The sequence below is a fragment of the Gordionus sp. m RMFG-2023 genome, chromosome 2, assembly GCF_954871325.1.
Source record: "Gordionus sp. m RMFG-2023 chromosome 2, tfGorSpeb1-WG-v2, whole genome shotgun sequence".
NCBI lineage: Eukaryota > Metazoa > Nematomorpha > Gordioida > Chordodea > Parachordodidae > Gordionus > Gordionus sp. m RMFG-2023.
The window spans coordinates 33,354,781-33,381,271 of NC_088776.1; the positions used below are offsets into that span (position 1 = coordinate 33,354,781).

General features: G+C 27.3%; 1 protein-coding gene across 5 annotated transcripts; it reads left to right on the forward strand.

The window, feature by feature from the left end:
- Positions 1–4,958: 4,958 nt before the first annotated feature.
- Positions 4,959–25,625, forward strand: LOC135925404 (uncharacterized). Of its 5 annotated transcripts, XM_065460703.1 has the most exons (6): positions 16,652–16,811; positions 16,855–16,975; positions 17,023–17,141; positions 23,165–23,292; positions 23,341–23,479; positions 23,849–25,624. In XM_065460703.1, the coding sequence occupies exon 6, from the start codon at positions 24,002–24,004 to the stop codon at positions 25,430–25,432; it is 1,431 nt and encodes a 476-aa protein (XP_065316775.1). In that variant the 5' UTR covers positions 16,652–16,811; positions 16,855–16,975; positions 17,023–17,141; positions 23,165–23,292; positions 23,341–23,479; positions 23,849–24,001; the 3' UTR covers positions 25,433–25,624. The 5 variants fall into 5 exon arrangements, with proteins under 5 accessions (XP_065316772.1, XP_065316773.1, XP_065316775.1 ...); XM_065460702.1 differs by lacking the exons at positions 23,165–23,292; positions 23,341–23,479; XM_065460700.1 differs by lacking the exons at positions 16,652–16,811; positions 16,855–16,975; positions 17,023–17,141; positions 23,165–23,292; positions 23,341–23,479 and adding exons at positions 4,959–5,066; positions 5,142–5,265 and having other exon boundaries at positions 23,849–25,619.
- Positions 25,626–26,491: the final 866 nt, after the last annotated feature.

Here is a 26,491-nt window from a genome sequence, read left to right on the forward strand (position 1 = left end):
ATAAAAATGATTACGGGAAAATCTAAATTACCAAATAATAATTCTTTATAGGCGTGATGGAGCAGTTGGAGTTGGGGACTAGTTCCCAAAAAATATTCGTACCCCCCCCCCCACCCTCCCCATTTAAATAGATCATATATCTCCTCCATTTTATTTTTATAAAAAGACTTGGATTCTCCTCTGGTATAGTGTTCAGTCAAATTTTGACTTTTGAACTTGCATCCGAAGGAACTGACCAAATTTAAATTTGAGAAGTTCGATACTGGTTGCGAATGGGTTAAGGCAATCCATAGTCTCTTCAGAACAATTAAGGAATTTCTGCAAAAGAAGGCCCGGCATATTTTTTAAGAAAATTCAGGCCGCGTCGGGTCGGACTTTAGAATTTTTTTTAAATGTATCTAAATTTATCAATTTTATGTTGAATTTTTTATGTAAAATAAAAATATTTATTTTATTTATAGAAACTAGACGTCATATAACATATATAGTTTATTTTGAGTAATTATAAAAATTAATTTCTATATTTAAATAAATTCGAGTTGGGCCGGTAAATTTCAAAAAAATTTCAGGTTAGGGCAGGGCTGGCAATTTTAAGAAAAATATCGGGTTCGGGCCGGGTCGGGCAAAACTTTTTAAAAAATTTTGGGCCGGCCGGGCTTGAAAAATTAGACCCGATGCAGATCATTAGTGCATACTAGTTACAATTTTGTTTTATCCTTTGCCCATTCTCTTTGTAATGCTCAGATAGAGAAAAACTGGCTTCATTTGCCAATTTCCCCAAAATACTCATGATAAGTGCAATAAACAACATAAACGTCAAAGCCCAAGATTTTATTAACATATCAAGTTTCCAAGGGTATTTGAGTTTGAACATATTGGACGACAAAGTGCTTGATGAATTGATCTTAATCCCATGAGTTATAGGTTTACCTCCAGCAGTTACATAACGCTATAGTCTCCAATCCCAATAACCAAGGTAAACAAGAAGGAGAGTGCATCAAAAGGATATAAGGGTATAACTATGGGGGTGTATCACTCCTTACTGTAGTAATTTGAAGAATATATTACACCATCCCTCTCCAAGTAAAATTTTAAGGAATCTATTTCAACCGTTAAAGAAACAAAAATTTATACTTAAATAACATTATTTTTGAGCTTGTCGATCACGAGCAAGTTTCGAACATAACCGAACCTAAGGCGTAATTGAAACGAACCTTTAAGAACCATCATAAACCGTAACCAACCATTATTAAAATATATATCAAAAGAGCAAACTGATCTATTATAAAAATGTACGAACCCAGTAGCTATATAAAAAAAGAAAATATAAGAAATTATTTTAAAAATTTTGCCAAAAATGTATACATCAGATATTTCCAAAACTGAGAAAGAAGCAAAATTTTTAAGAATTAGTCAGGTATATTTACCGTAAGAATTATTTCTTATTACCCAAATAAAATAGTATAGACTTATATTTATTTTGATAATAAAAATATATAGGCCCAAGGGATTATGCTAGGAATATTTTTATAGTATTTCCTATATTCTATTTTTTATTTTTACACCATCTTGTTTACAATTTTCACAAAATTTGAGAAAAAAATGTGACAAGGCTTTTATTATATAAGAGATACATAAAAAATTTTAAATAATTAAACAATAATATAAGTAGGAAAAAAACATTAAAAAAGCAAACAAATAAAATATTTAAAAAACGATAAAAAAAGCTAGGTTGGCTCCTAGGAAAGGAAATTTTGTATAAATCTGATGTAGTTTCACTTGTGTATGGTACTTGAAAGCCTTTGTCTAAGGTAGAAACCTTCCCGGGGTTTATCTGTAATTTTGATGCATGAACCAAGTTATCTAAAAATACTAGATTTTAAGTATAAAAATGTAATCTTCCGATATTTTAGAATATTTATTTATTGACACCTTTTTGAGATCAAATTGAGTTTAGATTGAAGGAGGCCAAGAGATCATTAATTAACCCCTTTTCTAGGGGTTTTTGGGACATATGGACGTTTTTAATCAGATCTATCAATGAAATCTGAGCAGATTTAAAGGCATGTTGAATAATTAGATTGATTATGCCTAGAGATACGTCCTTTGCAAGAATAGCAGTGCAGGTTGTGCTGTCCCTTTAAGTTAACGGGAAAACTAAAACCAGTGCGGTTGAGTAATTAAGTAGTTGAGACGGATACCAATGGCATTGTGTGAGCTCATTTTTAGTAAGTTGCAGTTGATGGTTTATAAAAGGGATAGCTTCAAAAAAATTATTGCCCTTAGCCATTAAGCAGTGACGAAAAAAGAGGACCACCAAGGAATGCTTGATAATAGAGTTTCGACGCAGCAGTCAACGACTGAGATATCCAATTCCTTTTGTTTAATGGTGGGTAAAGGGGTTTTAACATGAATCCGAGCTCTTCCATAAAGCTAATGCCTCAGTGTAGAACGAATCATCAATGGTAAAGTGGGTGCTTTATTAATGCAGCATTAGATAAAATTAGTTATATAAGAATGAGATATGATGCCAAGAAGATTGAGCATAATCCATTTTTCCATACTTGAGATTCAGAATTTTTTCAGTAGTTGCCATGATTTCATCTTCATATTCATTTAAAAGAATATTTAAAAACACGGGTAGTTCTAATAGCATGCGCGGTATATTTTAAAAGAAATCCAAAAGAAAAACGATTTACGTGAGCAAAGTAGGAGTAAGATATCACCAAACTCTCATAAAGTCTCAATATTTAAATAAAGAAAGGTTCAACGGCTGAGTCGCTTCCAACCGGGGATCCTAAGTGTGTTAGTAGATCTTAATTAATCATATTAAAATTGTGGGTGTAGATTTGGAACAATGTTAGATGAATTCAGGTTTGCTCAATTGAGAATGAGACCTAAATCTCCAGTATATCAGTCGCTATATTAACCTTTTTAGATGAGTCATAGATTATACCATAGTCGATGCAAACTCTGTCTAATCCCTTCAATGGAAGAAATTTTATAAAAATCAATTTGTAATGTAGAGATATATTGATAGCAAGAATGGATAAATCTGCTATATGCGGAAAAAAGAGTTCCCGAGGAATTTAATAAAGGATTTTGAGACAGGGTATTGAAAGAATCGGCCAAGTCGATCTTAATCAAGATTTCATTTGGGGGGGGGGGGGAGGGTGCTTTATGAATGAATTCGGGTTAAATGTACCACGGCCTCACAACGAATCACTACTCTCATGCCAGGCTTAATCAAAATGAGTGATACATCTTGCTTTATTCTTGCAGAAATAATTTTGATAACAAGGCTCTGTAAGGTTGAGCCAATAGCAATTAGGCTGATATCATTTTTAGGCTTTTGTAAGGCAATGAGCCGTGCACCAAAAAGTATGGGAGACGAGATTGGAACATCCCCGCCTACAATTAGTGTCAGCAGTAGCGTGCTACTTTCAAAAAGTAGCGTTCAACATTGCTTGAATGATATAAAATCATTACGTGATGATTCAGGATAAATCGTTATTCCAGGAAACTTATGACTTATATATTTTAATGTATAAAATTAATCCTACATATATTTTATATCTAGCATCAAGAATAGTGTTGTGCGGCTTAACTTTAATCTTTCCGTAAGGTGGTATGGTGGTATGCACAATACGGCTTTCGGTCTATAAAATGTTTTAGGTAGTAGATCAGCCTTCTAAACATTTAGGAGTGGTTTAAAATGAGCAGTGATAATTTTTTTCTGTGAGGGATAATTTCTTAAAGAAAGAAAATAATGATAATAATAAAATAGGGCAATATAACGCGAGGGAGAAGATGAGAAACAATCGGGTTAAGGAGGATATTCTCAAGTCCTAAACATGCATTGTTTTATGTTTTTTAATATAACGACATTATTATATAACCTCCTTGTCTAAACCAATTTTTAATGTGTTCTCCTCTTAAAAATATAAAAGTAATAAAAAAAAGATAATCTACAGGTCATCCTTATGATTGTAAAACACGAATCTGCATTATTGCGTTTTGAACTTTGGGCAAACTATTGTGTTTGAATGGCTTTACATTTTAAACAAATATAAACTGGTTTAAATGTGGGTTCTGCTAATAGAAATTTTAAAAGATGGATTCCAGATTTCTATGGTAGATTCTCCCCTGTTTCATTAAAAATTTCACCTAAGTACATTATAAAATAGTCATGAAAGACAGAATGAGTCCTTCCCGATAAGTTATACTATCTTTGAATTTGACCAGTAAATATCGCTCAATCGATCTAATGATAGGGTAATACAAGTCCCATTTAGTAGACTAAAAAATATTATTTTATTAGTTTGGCTGATTAAGCATTTTATTAAGTTCATGGTTTTGTTTACGAGATTCCCATGACCAATTAGATAATCCCTTATATTTCTATTGTATATACAGTGTTGTGCAAATTTAATTTAAAACATTTCCGTATTTTTTAATTCTTGCAAAAAATTGTTAAAATAACATATTTATATTTATCAATTTTTACAACTTAAATAATTTTATTTACAAACGAATTATAAAATATGGAAATGTTTTAAATTAAATCTGCTCAACACTGTATGTTAGGGGTGCAAAATCTGTATGAAATAAAAATAACGATCAAGACATATTTTATTTACTGTAAATCAAATGTTGCCGCTTTGTGACATTTATTCTTGATATTTTATATATCGTTTTTTTAAAAAAAATTTAAACATTGTCAGTCTATATCGTGTTTAATGAGATAATAATTTTTTTTACAAAAAAATAATAATAATTAAAAACAATAATTAATTAATATTTACTTTTTTAAAATTAAATATATAAGAAATAATAATAATAAATTCAATAAAAAAAGCTTTGAAAATTATGTAAAATATAAAATATGATGAATGATGTTATTAAATTCTATCTAAAAAATATAAATAAAAAGGCAACACTCCCATTTTTTTTGATTCCGAAAATTCGTAATTATTATTATTTATTAAAATTGTTTCAAGATCTTTCAAAAATATTTTCCTACCTGATTGGCTTTTAATATTTGTTCCACAGTAAATTGATTAAAAGTATATATAAAGAAATATTGATTAATTCCTTAATTATTTCTCAATTTATTCCACAAAACGTAATACTCCATTTAGGAAAACAAATTTTATATAAACTATTTCGTTTTTCTTTGTGGAGAAGATGTTAACGGCAGCCGCCAATAAATCCATATTCTCAAATCATTTGGAATACGTTCAGCCATCTTCGCCGCCCATGCAAGTCTCATTATTTTTTATATATTATATAATATGTCATCTCAAATGTGTATTTGAACTTATCTTACAAATAAATAAGTGATGTTTCATAGATTAAAATAGCATTTTATAGGATAAGAAAAAATAGTTATCGAATCATAAATATAATATGCTGATTCTTTAAGAAATAAGAATAAAATAATCTTAATGCAGACTTGCGGGCAAATTACGCCTACTTAGTATGGCCCCAAGCCGCGTTTTTTTTATTAAATCTAAACCATCGAATAAAAAGTCAACTCTTCTCGATATATTATGAATCTGATGGCTTGAAGCGTGATCTCAACACTTCTACATTTACAAGCTTATTAAGTAATAAGATGAGTGATAACTTATTTGAACTTTTTTTTGTAACAAAGGTTGGTGGGGGTTTACTATGTTAAATCATATGCCGATTATTACTACGTCATTTGTTAGTTTCATGAACCTGGACTAAAGAAGGTTCAAGTTTCACATTTTTTTAATAAACAATTTATTTTTTTAGGAAATTTTGTAACGCACCTAAGGGGTTGGGGCCAAGCGAGGGGTTCCCCCGTCCCTCTTTCATTTGAATTACTTTTCTATACAAAAAACATAAAATATTTAGACTAAATTTTGAAATTTATCGCTCTTTTCCCTAAAAACTGCATTTCTTATATTCTAATAGGCTTTAAATAAAAAAAATCGATTTATTTCAATTTTCTGTAGCATAAAGTTTATATTAGAACTCGGTATTCGATTATTTCAAACCAAAAAAAATCATAATAAACGGCCAGCATTCACTAATCTTGAAATTGGATTATCACAGTTTAATCTTTTCATCGTTCGATTCGAAGAGTTATCAAGTATGGCTCTTATAGTACAAAAAAAGAGTATTTTATAAATACAAATATATTTTCGGGGTAACAGAAAAGATGTGATCTTATTAAAGGACTACATTCAGAATGTTTACTATTGAATTAGAATTTAATATTTCTTATGATTCATTCTTCTTTGAATGAAAAAGTTTAGGATTATTGCCTTTATATTTTTATTTTATACACTAAATCACTTTTATGATGGCTCTAACAATAGAATGACTTTATTTAAACCTTGTGAAATTCCCTCAAATGTTGTTTTCCTAGAGAGAAAACGGTAATAAATATTGAATTTTTATTAAATTTTAAAAATTAATGAAATAGCAGACTATCGTGATACTAATAATTTTTTTAAAAAAGATGAAAGAAATGATAGCGGCAATTATCTTTGTCTTGACTAGCACAAACGCAATACCGAGCATACTTGAATAATATATTATATTGCTAAAAAAATAAATATAATTTTTTGTAGTTTGAAAATTAATATATGGGGGGGGGAATATCAGGGGTACCGAACATTGATGACTCCTAGACATATTTATTTTGGGTAAAAAAAATGTTTTTTTATAATATTTTTAAAAACGATGCTTTGAACTCATTGGAAAAAAATTAACTCTTAAATCCTAAAAGTGGTGCAACTTTTAAAAATAATATATACACATAAATTTGATATACTTCTGTTAGAAATGGTTCCGTGGTTCAAATAGTAATTTTAAATAGAGGTTCCATGCTCTTTTACATATGATTCGGTTCCGGGTTCTGTTTCCTATTCCAAATTCTAATTTTATGTTCATCAAGATAAACTAATATAATTTATAGTAAATTTTTATTAATTAGATATCTAATATATATAATCAAAACATGATCGTTTTCGTATCTTCCTAATGTATTTAAAATTTAAGGAGACTATATAGTGTAATGTTATTTTTTTGCTCTTCTACGAAAGTCGAACACAAGCCTCCCGTTTCAAAGTCGTATGTTTTAAGCATGCACCAACTTAAATATAATTAAATTTAAAATATTAATTATATATATATATTAACTAAAATTCTGCCGTTTATTACCATACTAACTGAAGGTGAATGGTAATTATTTAGTTTGTGTGTATGGTACTAAATATACTTTATTAATAACATTTATATAAATATTAAAATTTAGGAGAGAAAGAGGTAAAATTGTTGCAATGTATACCGTGAGCATGTATTAGAAATATCAAAATTTAAATTTGTGATGGAAATCATATAGGATAAAATTTAAAATAGAGATGCCTTAAGATTTTGGAATTTTAAATATGGGTTATACATTGGCCTGAAAATTTTTTTTGCAGATATAGCCAGGCCTGATCAAAAAACCAAGTCCCATGCAACTTTCATAAAATTTTGCCATTTATTTTTATTGTAATTTAATAAAATGATGTCTTAAATTTAATGATATATTTAGAATAAAATTTAGATTTGTGATAGAAATCATATTGTGTAAAATATAAAATAGAAATGCTTGAAAATTTTTTAATTTTAAATATGGGCTAGACATTGGCCTGAAAATTTTTTTTGCAGAAATCGCCACCCTGATTAAAAACCCAAGCCCACGCAACTTTCATATTCTGATTTTATTTTTAAATAAATTATGACTTTTATATATTTTATTTCAGTTCTCAACTAACAAAATTATTATGGTCTTTGGCGGGCTTGAGGAAATTTTCCCAACAATATGGTTTTCAGAGATTTACCTATCTCCAGGCTTGAGAAAAAATTACAAAATTATTATGGTTTGGCCAGGTTTGAGAAAAAAAATTTCAGGCCAATGTCTAGTCCATATTTAAAATTAAAAAATTTTCAAGCATATCTATTTTAAATTACCCAATATGATTTCTATCACAAATTTAAATTTTATTCTAAATAAAAAATTAAATTTAAGATATTGTTATTAAATTACAATAGAAATAAATGGAATATAAAAATTAAATTTAAGACATTGTTATTTAATTACAATAGAAATAAATGACAAAATTTTATGAAAGTTGCATGGGATTTGGTTTTTTGATCAGGCCTGGCTATGTCTGCAAAAAAATTTCAGGCCAATGTCTACCCCATATTTAGAATTAAAAAATTTCCAAGCATCTCTATTTTAAATTTTATTCAATATGATTTCTATCACAAATTTAAATTTTATTCTAAATATAAAATTAAATTTAACATTTTTATTAAATTACAATAGAAATAAATAAAATTTTGGGAAAGTTGCATGGGACGTGGTTTTTTGATCAGGCCTAGCTGTGTCTGCAAAACAAAATTTTAAGGCCAATGTCTAGCCCATATTTAAAATTCAAAAATTTTGAAGAATCTCTATTTTTAATTTTACTCAATATGATTCCTATGAAAAATTTAAATTTTGATATTTCTAATACCCTTAATGCTCACGGGTTACATTGCAACAATTTTACCTCTTTTTCTCCTAAATTATAATATAAAACATATTTAGTACCATATACACAAATTAATTAATTACACCTCAACCCCGTCATTCTTGACGGGTTATTAGCTAGTTATTTATAAACAATTTATTAATAAATAATAACAAAGGAAAATATTAAATAATTATATGGCCATATGGAATGACTCGTCTCAACCTCATAAATATAGCCCTAAGCTTTCCTCACTATCATTAAAATCGTATCCATATAAATATTGCAATATTTTAAAGGCTTAATTTTGCGGGTATATAGTAAATCATATATACATTATAAAATGTTCTAAAAATTACTTTGAAAAAATATTTGTCATAAAACGCAACTTAATTTATAATATCATTTGTTTTTAGAGTTTCCGTATTTCAAGTCTAATTATACATTTTTTTATCTTAATTTACGACAATGATAATGACTCATAAATTTTGATATTATGTGAAATTTTTTTTAGTTAATAATAATCAGTTTCACAAATTATTATTTAAACATGGTTAAATTTTTTATATCTTCTCATTATACACTTTACACTGTCATTTCCGCCGTTAATCAAAATCAGAGCTGCCTGTCAGACACAAATATGGATAAATTAGTTGTTTTTTTATGACAATATTAACTTTATTTGGTATAATATGATAGTATGTCTATGTTCATTAATTAGTACATATAATTGCACTTATATTTTTATTGATTCATTTAGAAATTTTAATTGAGTTATTATCATTTTCTTTTAGCACAAATAAAAATATTTTGAGTTGTTCTCACTCCTCCATTACATAAAACATCTTACAAAAGTAAAATTTTTTTTAAAATGACATGCACCTAGCAGGAAATTTGAATAAAAATTAACGGTATGACTTGACATTTAAAATTTTGTATTTTTTTTGTATTTATAAAGCACATATTTTATTTTAATTAATATTCTTGAGAATAAATAACAATAAGCTTATTTTTTTTTATTCTTTAACTTTCTAATATAATTTTCTAACTAAATCCAAAAATTAATTATTTTAGCTTCTTTGACTCCTGCCGCTTATCAATATTAAGAAAAATAATATTTCTTATGAAACGGTTTATAATTTTCTATGTTATATGTAGAAAAGAATTGAAACCCTTAAAATTATATATTTAAAAAAACGGAAATAAATTTGATCATATTTGTAGTTACTTAGGATAGACTTTATTTGGCTCTGAATTAAAGGGCCTTCGAATCGAATAACGAATAATTCGTTTTAGATATATGTGGGACTCACATATTGATGCGATTCAACTAATTCGATATGAATTTGGAGTATATATAAAGAAAGTTACAAATTTAAAAGGTTTTCATAACTTTCAGATCAAAGCGGATGCAAAATTTGCGAAAAATATTTGTAAATATAAATTCATCTGCTGTTATAATTTGGTATTAGACGTAGAGATCAACTGGGTCCTTGGCTATTGGGCTTCTGGTTTGGCCTGTAATTATTTTAAAATATATTGTACAAGTTGTACACCTCAGCTCATAATAATTTTTTATGAAGGAAAACGACATAAATATAATTATCAGTTTTAAAAACATTATCAAAACTTTGGCTCGGGCCTGTAAAAATACTTTCAACAATTGTCCGCCCTACCCGTATACATATTAAGTGGAATTTATCTTATGGGGAAAAGGTTTTAGCCTCCAAATTTTTCTCTAAAGTCAATAACGAACTATATCTGAAAAATAGATTTGTATCTGCAACATAGAAAAGACTTGAAACATATATTTTTTTTAATTATGATAGTCGACGCAGAAGCTATCATATTCATGGAAGTCATTTTAACAATTAGGGAACCATAGTTTACATTTTAATTTTTTATAAAACAGTACTTCCTTAATTGAATTTACAGCAGAAACTCTATTCAAATATTGTAAAGATATGGAAAATATGATAGACAATTACATTATATTAATGTGTTTAACGTTTTTGGAACTATTGCTTTTCAGACTCTTTGAACTAAACAACCATTAAGAATATTTAAATATATTTACGAACAAAATATACCGAAAAAATTTACCCAAACACTACTTTAAAAATTCTACTAGCTATATTTGTAAGTGTCAAACTCTGTTGGGAATTTTTCAAAGAAAGAGACACTGGGGCAAGATATGGAACCTCATCTTGAAACCGAAATACTTATTTTAATTTTCTGAACCATAATTCAACTGTTTTTTATTTAGTCTTTATTTGTAAACTTTTTAAAATAATTTTATTTTTTATTAGATTATTAGGAGTCAATAAAAGAATTATTACTTAACGGTTTGGCACCATGCTTCTTGTGGGCAACTATGGCCATTAGAAGATTGACTGAGATTTTGATGTTATTTATTGAATTCTAAATGGATACCTTAAGGAATATAAGTCTTTGGAAAAAAAACAATAAAAATTAATATTATTCTATGAAGTTTGAAGCGGCAAATAATTACTTGTCTAAGAAAGTAGAATGGACTTGATTCTGGCCACCAATAAATATACTTCAAGATTTAGTTATATTTATTTTTTACTATAAAACATTTGTAATTAGTGTTGCAAAAATTTTATTATGAATAAATTGTGATTTATTGATTTAGGATTTTTTTATTATCTTATCTAATGCATTATTGGAATTTATTTTTTTTACCCATTTAATGCGAATTTTTGTTATTTAATTGGTTTTTTTCTTAATCCTTTATTTCTTAAAAAAAATGAAACTGATTAACGCTCCGTAGTACGTTATTAAATTAACTAGTTTAGCAGTTTTATTTTTTATATTAAGATTGATTTATTATAAGACGATTATTTTTATATAATATTAGTAACCTAACGATATCATATGATGTATTTTATTACACTGGTACTATATATAAATCCTAATGTTTATCCCTATTCATCACAGTTCATAAACCCTAACTTACTGATAATTTAAAATTTTATTAAATAAAAAATTTATGCTTGAATTTGTTAAAAGGACTTGAGAGACGAATTCTAAAATCTATCCTATAGCACCACTATTTAACACTAATTTTATGGTTTAAATTAGATATTTTAGCACAATTAATCTGTGAAGCTTGATTATAATCTAAACAAATAAATTAAGTAATCTTGTAAAAATCTAAGAAAGCTAAATTTGAAATTTTTGTCAATATTCAGTGCTTAATGTGTGCCTTATTTTTCAAATCAGATGTTGGAGCGAAATCAACCGAAACTGTGTTATAACCTAAATAAGGAGGGTGAAAATGATGAACGACTAGACACACTAAAATCTATGCCAATATCTACCTAATTTGGACTTCACTTCCAACTGAAGCAAAATCATATGTTATGTAGAGCTTTTAATTAATTAACATTTGGTTCTTCTGTTATTCCCATTGTAGAATAAATATTTTGATATTGGCAGAGCTGTTAGTATGCTCCAAATTTATGAATCGAAATTATGGCTGTGCCGATCCACATATTTTTCACTGATCCGAACCGATGTTGGTTCATATTGATTTTTCACCACTCCCTTTGAACCAAATGTAATTAAGAATTCAATATTTTTTATGCAAAAAATCGAATTATGCATTTAATTTAATTTTTTTATTTCTACATTAATTAAAAAATGCTTACGGGAAATTAGAATTCCGCAGATAACGCATTTTGCAAAATTATCTTTTTTTGTAAAATATTTCCATAATTCTTTAAAAAAATAAATAAAATTTAAGAGGTGTTGTGCATTTGCATTGTTTTAAAAAAAAATTATTTAGAAAGTATTATTAATGTAAAATAAATATACATAAAATAACAAAAAAAAGAAAGGTAAAAAAATCGGATCAGTTTTTACAGATATCGGCCCGATCCGATATTTTTGGAAAACGCTAAATATCGGTGCCGATCCGATCCGATAGTTAATATCGGCATAGCCCTAATCTAAATGTTTCATTTGTTCTAATAATATTCACGAATATGAATTTTAATTATTGTGTAATATTATTCGATTCGTTCTTAAGAATTTTAATATTATTTGATTCGTTCTAATTTTATTAGATTAGTTAAGTAATAATGCAAACGAATAATAGTCGAATAATTTTTAAAAAACTATACTAGAATAGGAGACATAGGAAATTTTAAATTAGATTAAATTAAGGGGAACATAGATCGATTGCACTATACATTTTACAGAGTATTCATACTATAGTACGGTATCGGGGTTGGACAGCAATGGTTTTGCTCTTCTACGATAAAAAATGTATTTCTCTTCTATCGAATTTAATAGTGTTATCATTTGATTGCTTAAACATCAGGTTACAAAATAAATAAAAATTGGAGTGTGTGTATATTTAATATTTAGAGGAGATAGTTGTCATCTTAGAGGATATAGTTGTCATCATTCTCTATGCCCATGTTAAGTGGTAAAGGATATGATAGAAAAGGGCAAATATAAATGAAAAACATACATCTTGGATTTTATTGAATAAAATGGACAATTAATAATAGGTATTATATTACATTAAATTACAAAAATAATTAATGTTATACACGGCTGTTATAGTAGGAGTCGTTATTGGCATAATTCTTGTGTTACCACTCTAAACACCTTGTAAATTAAATCTATTATCTTAAAAAAAAATATGTTACAACAAGTAGACTACGTAGTAACATTCATTATTTCAATTTTTCCTACCATTTTTTATTTTATGTTGATTAAGCTTTTTTGATTGGCACTTCACTTTTTGCCATTCAATCCCGGGCTTAGTGGTCAACTTTATATTATTTAGCGGCTTTTCGATGAGAACTAAAATCTGGGAACAAGTTTAATCGATAGTTAACTTATAATTTTGTAAAATTTAGGTATTTTTAGTTTAAAACAAAAAAACGAAATTATTTTTTTGTTTTTTTATCATTAAATTATTTAAAAAAATTCTTTTACTTCTTTTGCTTTTTCAAAAATTGCATAAAAAGACATATTTTCAAAATAATATATAAAATTTTAGACGTTTTGCGTCTTTCCCCTTTTGCCCTCGGTCTCCCTTACATGTAAACGGCACCGGTATATATTAACCCATATTACAAAATTTAGGCGATAAATATACGCCCATATTTTAAACATGCCTAAACTATCCTGTTTCTTTGTTGAAATTTAGCAAGATATAAGATTTAGCAAAAGAAACTACCTCCCACCTTTATATCTATCAGAGACCTGCAGAGGTAGCATTTGCACGGCCTGGCCCGGATTTATTTTTCAAAAATTTTTAGGCCAAGCCCTCCCCGGATTTTTTTTTAAAAAAAAATTTTTTAGACTCGGCTCGGAATTTTTCAAAATTATATCGACCTGGTATATACAAATAATTCACCTATTCGGTATTTTATCATATTTTTCGGCGAGTATTATCATATAATAAGCAAGCATATTAGCTAATGTTGTTAAACGGCTCGTTTTGAGCCGATTTTTAAAAACGAAATTTCGATACTATATGTCTAGACTTTGGCTCCTATGAACAAAATTTCAGGCTTGCGTAATATTTTTCTGGATAAAATACTGAGTTAGGCGTTTTTAAAAATCGGCTCAAAACGAGCCGTTTTACAACTACATATTTTATATTTTTTTATTCTAAACAAAAATTTAGTAAATTACAAATTGATACTATAAAAAATTTTTATAATGTATTTATTACCTATTATCCTTTGCGTATTTATTCCATGGCAGAAAAACTATAATTATGTAATAGATACTATGAGTGTTAGCTAGTCTTAACTATCACCCAACATTATATTAATCATAACTATAATCATTATAACTATATCTAATTGACGAATATAATAATTCATGTTGTATAAATTTTTTAAAAAAATTTTACAGCCCGGCACGGGTATATTTTAAAAATTTAAAATGCGGCCTGGGCTTAGGGTCGGGCCTGCAGGTCTCTGATATCTATTAAATACTATCCCATCTTGGCACAAATGTTCTTTTTAACTAAATATAATTTTTACCATAAAATTAAATATGAAAATAAATTGCATCAAGTTATAGAATATAGTATTGCACATAATGTGCCATATAAATAATTAAAACTAGTATAGTATCTATCTACTACCTATCTGTCATTAAAACAAGACTGAAAATGATAAAAGCTTCAGCTTTTAAAATCTCTGGGGGCTCAAAAATTATTTTCAAAATTTTCAGGGGGCTCGACCTCCCCCAGTTGTAGGACTTTTATTTTGTGAAGTGATTGACTAACTAAATTGTCTAAATTACAACGTCTTAATTGAAACAGCGTTGTAATCTAATACATTTAATTTGCGGGAAATTTTTAAAAATCATCTATAAATTAAAAAATTATTTTAATACGAATATCCAGGGATGCGAACCCGGCAAAATTTTAGCCCGGGTTCGGTTTAAGATTAAAAAATAAGTCGGTTCGAGTTCGGTTCAGGGAAATATTTATGAACCTGGGTTTGGTTCCGGGTTCAACTCAGGTTTAAGAATTTTTGAATTGATAAAATAAATCTATATAAAATCATAATTAAAAAATAGACATAAATTTGGTGTAAAAAATAAATTTTTATTTTATTTATATGCAAAATATAGTTAAAAATACAAAGCAGTCATGTATCAATTTGAAAAATTATATTTAGAAAATTAACAATATCCAATATAATAATTTTTACTTAGACTTGTTCATTTTTAGTTTATTATAGTTAATAATCTTTGAGAATTAGTTAAAAATTAAAAATAAATGGCGTAAATGAATTTAATTGTTTAAAATTTATTAATACTCCAATAGGAATTTTTGAGAATAAATTAAAATTTTAAAAATGGCGTAAATGAATTAAGTTGTTTAAAAAATTTTAACACTTCACTTAATTAGAAATTTTTAAATATTATAAAATCTCAATTAAATTATTAATATTTGTCAATTACACAAATATCTTAATATATGATTTTAAACAATAAACTGAACCCGTATTCAAATAAAATTCCTGGGCTCGGTTCGGGGTTTAAAAATTTTATAAACATGGTTCAAGTTTGGTTCAGATGTTTTCCCCTAAAACCCGGGTTTTATTCTCTGGGTTTGGTTCGAATCCCTGCGAATATCAATAGATTATAAAAATTTAAAATATTCGAATCCGATTTGAATTTTCTTTCGGATTTAGGACCAGTGCCGGTTCTCGCTGTTATCCATGATCTCACTATTTTATTACCAATATGTCTTCCGCACTCTATCATTCTTTTTCTTACATTTTTTTTGTATTGGTCAAAAATTTTTATCACACTATTATGAACGTACACGGTGACCTCCCTAATAATATTTTATGAATTAACATCCACCATATTACATTGAATAATTTTTGTAATAAAATTTTTTTTCCAAGAAAACCAAAACCTTTATCTTTATAATGATGATTGAATCTCTAAATTTAAATATAAAAAAAATATAATATAAATTATTTTAATATTTATATTTATAAAATTATTACATAAAAAATAAAATTCAAAAAAAAAATTTACTGTAACAAACGGTAATAAATTATATATATCAAAAAAAATTATATAATAAATATTTAAAAAAAAACATAAAATATTACATTTTTTGACACAAGAGATATAGCTAGCTAGATTCAATTTATCATTTTTGCATCTTGTAAAAATATAACATTTACATTCATTCATTATCCATCATTCATTCACATTATATTACGTATGAATGTTTATATTAGTTAAGCAAAACCTCTATAATTTGGTCATTAAAGCAGGCGCACGTTTAAATTTTTTTTTGTGGGGGGGGGGGGAATAGAAAGGATTACTGGATCTTTTTGTTATTATGCTCAAATTGGAAAGGTAGTTGCTCATATTTAAAAGAGTTCATATAGGGCAAGCTTTTACTGAAATTTATAATATAAAATAAGCTAAATATAAAAAAAATATACAACTCCTAAGATAGTATAAGAAGATAAAGAATGAAAGATTCATTAATTATAAAATATAATAATTTAGAAAAATCCTATTGCTATCTCCTTGTTATTTTATAAAATAATTTTTCATTTTTATTCAAAATTTTTCAAAGATAATATTGGTATAAAAAAATATGCAGATTTTAATTTAATTTTATACGTGGTAAATACATTACTAAAGGAATTTGGCAAAGATCTGAGCGCTCAACTTTTTCAGTGGGTCTGAAATTTTTTTCCCCCATTGCATTGACCACGACCACGAGGGTTGATCTATATGGTTATTAATTTATTTATGCAATCTAATCTAATATTTGACACAGAATTCGATATAATCAAATTAAAATAAGTTGCAAAATGAAATTTTATTGACAAATTGGCCCTTTTAGTTCATTAACTTTTTTATGCAAAACTTCTCAAATTATGCAAGGATATTCAGATCTGGTACCTAAATTTTCATACTTTTTTATAAATAATAACAAAAAATAAAGGGTTTCTTTTGTCCAGGATTCGAGTGCCTCGATCCTTATTTTCCAATCGGTGTTTCTGATGGCTCGTGGTTCCTTCTTAGATTATTTATAGCATTGATTCATTTTGGGGTCTTCTATAAGTATAACTAACATAATTAATCCGAACATATTTTCTTTTCGGTGACATCATTTGATTTTATTATTAAGGCTTCTTGCTAAAAAGTCAATTTTTAATATTTATGCATATTCTGCTGAAAAAATATAATGAAGAATATTTTGATTCTCGAATAAAAAAATCTGGACGGGTCAAATTTTTATAAAAAATTATAAAGGGCCCGGCAATTGATTAATGTTTTTATTTAGATTTATATTTAGATTTATATTATAAATATATGGGACAAATATATTAAATTATAATTTTATTGATAATATTTATCCGTAACTGTATTCTACTGTTGGTAGTAAACTCAGCTTCTTTCAAACTCGTCATCCTTTTCCCACCAGAACAGTTGATAATTTAAAAAATGTTGGAATTTTCTTCTTCTAATAATAATAATAAATTTTGGGTATTACAAACAAAATTATTCTAGCTTAAATACACCGAAAAATCGTTATTTTCAGTAGCGTAACCACGATTTATCCATGGTAAAGGGGTTGTCAAATTTCTTGATAGGTATCGTCTCCAAACCCCCAATCCTTTAAATAATTATGGTTATATATTACGATCAAATAATGATTCAAAAATGATATGTGAATCAAAATTTTCTCCTTTATTTGATGATAGGTGACGAAATTTTTCTATCTTATGAGGTGTGAATAACAAATACTTTTATTTTGATGAGAGGTGAAATTTGCCATTATTTTTATAAGACAAGTTTAGGATTAGTGTGATAGCCGATACCTAATTTAAGGCTGAGCCTAATTAGGATATGCCGATTTTTATCCACCCTAAACCTAATATCGTTTGGAATTTCCTCTAAATCAAATAGTTGTAGATTTGATTTTTTAATTCATAAATATACAGTAGCTTTATAAAAGATTATGTCGGGGATATTTTTATGATATTTCATATATATTTTATTTTTATATCATTCTTGCTTTACATATATTTTTTTTTATTTTCACAAAATATGACAAAGTTTTTATTATATAACAGATAGATCATCTACATTAAAGTTGGCTGAATAATTTGGAGCACTAATTCTAAAATATGGCAAAAGGATAAAATTATTAGTAACAAAATTTTGACCAACCTTATGATTAAAAAGCGACTGAAAACATTTATTCTGAAAATTTCTTCTGTTTAGTGCATCTTATTAAATATAAATAGTGCTTTATTAGTACATTTTATTTTATTTTTTTTATTTGGTCGATGGTTAGGGAAAATAACTATTGTTAAAATAAGAAAAGGATTGTCAGAATTAGCATTATGCCAGAACGGAGTATATAAAAGTTATAAACATCTTATATTTGTTAATATTTTTAGTGCCATACTTATTAATTCTATCAATATTTGCCAGCCACAAAATAAAATAACCGAATTAAAAGCCAAATACAAACTATGATATCACGCCATAAGCGTAGAGGCAGCAACTGGAAGCATTAACTGAAATTTATATCAACAATAAGTGCTTATTTCATACTTTTATATGCTTCCAGTTGGATAGTTTGGAAAAAATTTATTATTAGCAAAATAAAAAAATTTCCTAAGATTGACATTTCGTTTTGCCAGGCCTCCTCCATCAGCGGGATTAGTAGGAGACTCCCTCAACTTTTTAGTAACACGCATAGATTTCCTTTTCGCAAAACTCCCGCAACGATTTAAAAATTTTTCCCAATTTCCAGATTTTAAACGTTTTTTTATCTATAAATAATAATTTTGAGAAACAATTAGAAAATAAAGATTGTTTATATTTTTTATAAAATTAATATACTTTTATAAATTAAGATGTTATTTTATAAAATTTTGTCTGTTATATAATAAAGTAACTCAGCTGCAAAGAGGTGGAAATTAAAGCTTTAAAACTAAGAATAAAATATTTTCTATTTGAAAAAATATTATAAAACGATACTGACTGAGTTGGCCCGCAAATTTTTTTTTCCGCAATTAAAATATCTTTCTCAAAAAAAATTTTGACCAAATGTTTCCCGTAATTTGAAAATTTTGACCTGGCAAATCACGTATTATATAAAATTATAGAATCATTAAATATGTGTATGCGCTAATATGTAATGCATGATTATTACTTGCTAATTTATCAATCAGTTTTTCCAGTCAGTAAATAAAAACCAGTTATAAGCGAAATAAAATAACGGCACGTCTTAGGCCGATTTTACGTTTTAGAACGATTTTAGTTTAATCTTCAATCCGCTTGGTAATCAGAATAAATACTAAAGTTATTAGCAAAATACGAAAATTGTTAAAGTTTATACCATTCAAGATGGAACGAAGATTCCAGAATCATCAAATCATTTAAAATAAAAAAATTAGATAAACAAAGTATCTAAAAATTTTACTACTATCAACATTATAAATAATCAACTTTTTATCTTCTTTAAAAATATAAAATTCGATGTCTTGGCTGTAGCGATGCTATTATAATAGAGGTGACATAAAAAAGTAGTTAAAAATAGACTTGTGGCACCTTTGGACATAAGGTTGTTAGAAAGTCCTATTCGAGCCGATTTTAAAAAAGGACCCAATTAAGATTTTGGCCAAAATAATATCATGTAAACCTGGAGATCTTACTCATAGATGGCAAAAAAGTTTAGACCTCTATTTACCAAATCTCGAGGCAATATTGTATGGCTAAAATCGTAACCAGGTCATTTTTAAATTGACCCGAATCGGGCTTTAACAACCTTAAATTTGAAAAATAAGATGGAGTGGGTGGTTACTAAAATTGAAAACTGTACAAGTGCTGAAGTTGATTTTTAACTTTTTTTGAAATTAATAAAATTATGAAATTTGATTTTATTGTTAATTCGTAGATTTTTAAAATTATTTCACGTACTTTTTTAAATATTGCAAGATGGTTTTATTGAATTAGAAAATTATAAAAGTATTATAAAAATTTTTGCCCAATTATATTTTCCATCGGGGGGGGGGGGTTTATGCCACTGCTTATTTTCATTGAATACAAAATAAATTAAATTTTTTTCTTATTTATTATAATAATTACTAATTAAAATATTATATTTCCATTAGTATTATTTTAGCAATTATATATATAAAATGATTTGATGGGCTTCGGCAAAATTTTTGAAACTTATTGCGGGCTAGGGACTTTTTTAAATATTAGATTAAGACTGGACCTATAATTTTTTTTACTTCTGGCTTGAGCCGAACTTGATCAAAAAATAAAGGCTCATGGGTCTCTAATAATAGCAAATACAAAAAACAGTTGTAGCCATAGAGGAAAAATATGAGCCTTATTTGACACTGGGGAAAAGCGCAACTTGTGTAAAAATTTTTAACTGGCCGGGGCTATGCAGATCTCAGGCTCGAATTATAATTAAAGAGTTTTGCTCCACCCCAACATCGCCATTGCGGATTTTACAATTTATTATCATTTTATAATATTATTTTAAAAATTTTCTTATGTGACCTATCTATTCTTAGCTGAAATCAGACACGAATAGGTTTTAAACTTTTTTAGAATTCATTTAGCAAAAAATATAATATTGCTCTTGATATAAATAAGGTATAATATCTTGCTTATAACTTTTTTCAAGTAACCAGATGTTTTAAAAAACCAGTCGCATTTTTAATTACTAGATTTCTAGACCCTAAATCAAAGTCTAAAGAGAAGATGTTATCATTAGTAGAGTTATAGGTTACACTTATGTGTAATCAGCAGAATACCCGACACAAGTGTACTTAGCAAAAAGAATCCCATAAAATTGCCCTATTCATTTACCCCACTCCCTTGAGGCACCTGAATCTTACTCAACATTCATAGTATCATCCGTGAAAATACTCCAATTTTAGAAAAATATTATAAATTTTGAAACAAATAAATTAAATTGGGATATTTTTATCCGGTTTCTTTTTATAATGTTAGTTCTTCTTAGTTTCTTTGTCCGGTTTATTCTTCTGATCTTTTATATTTTATGTAGAAGAACCTTCTTTGATTTGATATATTAAAAATAAAAAATAAAGTAGATAAAGAATCTGATTTAAATTTTTAAAAATAATTTTTTTTTTCTTTTTCCCTTATCTTATATTTTTTTTCTTTCAAAAAAAAATAAAAGCCATCAATCTTTGTCAAGCCTTGTCACACTGCTAAAAAAAATTTAACAAAAATAATATAAATATAATTTTTTATATATAATTTCAAATTGAATGATTAATGAAATTGGAAAAACCTAATACTTATTTTATTTATATATATAACGTATTTTTACAAATAATGAAAGATGATGGGGATTGATGAGTCTTACTCTGATGAGATTGAGATGAGTCAAACTCAAAAAATAGGGAATATAAAAAAAATAGAAGAAACTGGAAAATAAGAAACATTTTATTTATTTCATTTAAATAACATCCATTTTTGGATGCATGCCACATAATCATTAAAAAAAATTATATCTAATTTATAAAATGACACAATCTGTCGTTGGCTGACTGGGCTGAACAAATGAAATTCGAAGAATATATTTTAAAATTTTCTTTATAAATATGATAGGGAATGAAAAGTCTTGGTACTCTGATCTGAGTAAAATATTAGAAAAGAATGAAATGAAATATAAATCATAAAGCGGACGATAGAAACACAAATTTTTGATACGACGAAATTTTGTATGATTAAATTTTATTCATCAAATTTATAATAAATGACACGATCCGAGTGGCTGGCAATATTTTTTTAAAAAAATTACAATTATCGCGTGATATAATTAAATATATTTTTTATGTTGATGATATATTTGTAACTTATTGGTAAAAAAACATCTTTAACCTCAAAATATTGACCATTTGAAGTCGATTTACTGTATTATAAATGCAAAAAATGTAATGGTCGGGTATAAATGGAGCGTCTTTGGTTCGAACAGAGATTCACTGATTATATTAAATTTAAATGGTTCAGGTTATATATATATATATATATCAGTTGTATTAAATCAAACGTTAACATTATTTACAAAACTTATAATATTATTCAGTATGGAAGTGTCTCATTTTTAAATTAAATATTTATATTTGTAATATATTTTGTTTAGATGGATATGATGACATCTAATCCATTTTTGTTACACAAATTGACAATCTAATAAATAAATAAAAGCTTACACTTTTTTTGAGATGATATATCTAAATAAATATTAGATTCATATCATGAAAAATAAAAAATAGAATGGTTTTTTAATCATCTGTTTGAATGTACCAAAATCTAGTTATGTACAGCAGCGAGTGTCCTAAACTCTTATCATTTAGGGATCTGCGGAGTCAGAAAATATTATCTGGATGTGATCTATAGAGATGTTTTCCACAAATAGGAAATATCTTAAGGAGTGCTTATTACTATGGATGTGTTGAAACATATATACACTCTAGCTAGGCTACTGATAAATTTTTTAACTGTAAATTTTATTTTCCTATTATTTGCACAACATAAAAATAGCACTTGATTATAACATCGCCAGGATTTTTCTAAGAGGGAGGGAGGCACCACTAATAAATTTATTGGATTTCTATAGTTCACTTATTGCATGTCCTTGGCCAGTTTAATTTTGGTGATGCCCTTTTTCTTAATAATTTGAATTATAGCTATTATTTTGAAAAATTGTTAATTTTTACTTAGATTATTGTTTGTAGTGATTATAGTCTAATGGCTAAATATCGGCTAATTCGGCTCAATCTTCAAGCGTCTATCAGAGAAAATCCGTTAACATTAAGGCGTTTAATTTATATTAGTTCTTTCCAAATTTGAGTGGTATCTTTTTAAGAAAAACCCCAAGACCAAAATGATAGTTTTCGGCTAAAAATCTAAAAATTTGGTTTAGCCGATTTTTTAGCCGGTTAAAAATTGGCTCAAAAGGCTTAAAATTTAGTAATTACCTAACTATAGTACTGATATATTATTATATATTTGGAGAGAAAAGGGTCAAAGTAAGTAGGTGGGAAATTTTTATTAGCTTAAAATGATATTTACAAAAACAGGCAAATTTCCAAAAGAGGAAACGTCTCCAAGTGCTTACCATTCGGTATAGTTGGGTAGTGACTAAATGTCACCTAATTCGGCTCAATCTACAGGCGCACGCTGGAGAAAATTCACTAACATAACGGCGGTTTAATTTAAATTGGTTTCTTTCAAATTTGAACTGCTACATTTTTAGGAAAACCCCGAGGTTAAAGTGATAGTTTTCGGCTAAAAACTCGGTTTAGCGGATATTTTAGCCCGGCTAAAAATTGGCTTAAGCGGCTAAATAATATTAATTACCCAACTAAACCCTTCACTAGGCCTATGATTATTCGGTAATCTATTTTTAGTTTCGAATTTTTAAAAAATTCCTAATAGATATGATAGAGATAGTTTTTATTGACATAAAAATAATGATTCCATAAAAAGAACACAAAATTGGTATAACTTGAATTACCTGCTAATAATATATGCAAGATAAGTACCCTCCCCCCTCCCAATAAATATCTTAAATTTAAAACATTAAAAACAAGCTCAGAAAATATTTTTTTAAATTAAATATATATTTCTACTTTTCCTGGATATCTCTTTCGCAAGACCTTTTTGTTCGGCTCATCTTAATATTAAAATAATGTATTCATTCATGTTTATTGAGAAAACAATTTCATTTAAATTCTATTTTTTAAATAAAAAAAATATATAAGTGCCATTTAAACGATGACGATACTAGTCCTTTAACGTTGTTGGTCAGGGCTTGTAGTAATTTGGATCCCAAACTACCCCAAAACGATAAAAAGAGACCCCTAGATCCAGAAAATATAATTTTCACCAAGTCAAACTTATCTCATTCTGAATTAATGACTCCTAGAAAAATTATCAAGCAAGACGATATCAAAACTAATCGCCTAATGAGATCTCGTCAAAGTGAACACGATTTTACTAGAAATGAAGGTAATTCTGCCTTTATGAAAAATAATAGTCGTTTCCCCGTAAATTCTATACACGTTTGCAATAATGATAAAACCCGAGATGCCTTTGTACCCAAGGAAATGCCACACTATAAAAATGACGATAAAGATTCTTCTACACCTTATAAACGGGAATCTATTTTAAGTGTTGATTTTACTAAGATCTTCTCACCTCCAGTCTTCCCTTGCCCCTTTAGCTCTTCTGCTAAAACCATTGTTAACTCTACGTTATATGATTTTATTTCGGCTAAATCTTCCTACCAGATATCGGGTCGTTCAGAAAATCATTTTAATCCCTTTAAACTTTTTACATCATTGAAATCACCAATTGTTGGAAATAATTATGTCTACCCATCTACTGCCAAGAAAGGGTCCTCTCTAGACAATGGAAAAACTTCTAAATTGATTTGCTCATACCGTAAAAAAGAACAAAATAATGAGAAAAGAGGATCTTCGTGTTGTAAATGCGGATGTTCCAATTCCTTTATTTCTCCTCATTATCAACATTTTAATGCGTCTCCTCACTCATTTTACAATAATCCTTACTTAAACTACCCATATTTTTACAAAATGTTTTGCCAAAGCCTCAACTATCCTCAGGATTTTTCCTTCAATTTAAATCGTTATCCTCATCCTTTATGGTGTTCCCCAGACGAATGCTCCCCTCTAGACAATAATGGTGGTACTAATCCAAAATTAACTCAGCACTCAGAAGGTTTTACTATGAACTCTAAATCACCAGAGCATATATCCCATCCCCAGAATAAAGATTCTACCTTCGACGAGGATGTTAAAAGTTATTTCTCGTTAAATTTATTTCCAATATCATCGATTACAAGTAATACGAAACAATCGTCCTCAGTCATTGATAATGATAATAATACTAATAAAAATTCAAATATACCAGAAGCTAGGACCAATCTTGTCACTAGTCGCAACGCGACCGAATACCATACATCTATGAACTTTCAAGAACGTAATATATTAACAACGGATATTTTTAATACTACTTATGGATCGCTCATGAATTCATCCAACAATATTAGTCATCAAACAATTCCTCTACTTGGAACTCGACAATACTCTCTAATGAGCAATTTGTACAATTCACCCAATTTAGGTTATAATTCTCCTAGCTTATCCAGCCCGGTTGATCCATACTATTTCATGAACCTTTTTGAATATTACTTTTATAACCAATTTTACAACCAAATGATATACCCTCCTTCAAGTGAAATCAACTTAATGCATAATTCTAACAACTTCTACCCACTTTCCAATTCGGCTCTTACGGATAAAGATTTCATTCATAATTTATGAAATATTTTATATATGGATTCTTTGTTCATTAGGTTAATTTTGCTAATAAATTTGTTTTTCTTTCATTTATATTACATACAGAGGTAATCTTATTTTATTGGGAAATCAATGTTTTATATTAATTTGTTACTTCTCTATATTATAAAAATTTATTCTCAATACTAATTATAAATGTTATTTATAGATTATTAGTTTATTATATTAAACATCAGTAATATCATATTTATGCAATATCAAAAATTATTACATAATTTCATATATATAACATAATAAATCATTGAGAAATAGTCATTTCTGAAAAAGTTATTATAAATATATTATTATATGCAAGACAATAACTATTGATTGATATTGGTAAAGCTTATTTAATTTATAATAATATTATAAATTTTCCGTAACTATAATTATTATATTAGTTAAAAAGGGAATATTATTAGTTCTAATGTATAATTAATATATTTAATCGTAAAATTACCAACAGTTAAATAAGATACGTTATTTTAATTGTCTAAATATTTTCACTAAATTAAATTTTTTTTATTCAGTCATATTAGTTTTTAATAAAATGGGGGGGGGGCGTCTTAGTAAATAATATCTTTAAATGTTATCATAAGATAATAATTAGAAAAGTTTTTAATGAATATAACCATATATTTTAAAGATTTGATTAAATTTTCTTACAGCCTTATCTTTTTCAAATAACAATATTGTTAAAGGACCAATTAATCAACCTAAGGAATCAGTTTTTATGGGAAAGGCTTTTTATCATTATTCCCTCCAACTATATTAGTTTATCGTTTACCTCGAATAATGATTTCACTAGCTATCATTTATATTATATTTTTTATCAGCGGTAAAACGATGATACCGCACGTCCCCATGCAAACTTTTTTTGACTGTCTAGTAAAATAAAATTACGGTCATCAGCCACTATTATAATTTATTAGGCTCTATATAACCTGGACCCCGTTGTTGCACAGGCTTTTATAGCCTGAGTTTTGAGTTCTTCAATGATATAACACTTAAAATATTTCTTACATTAACATTATATTTAAAATG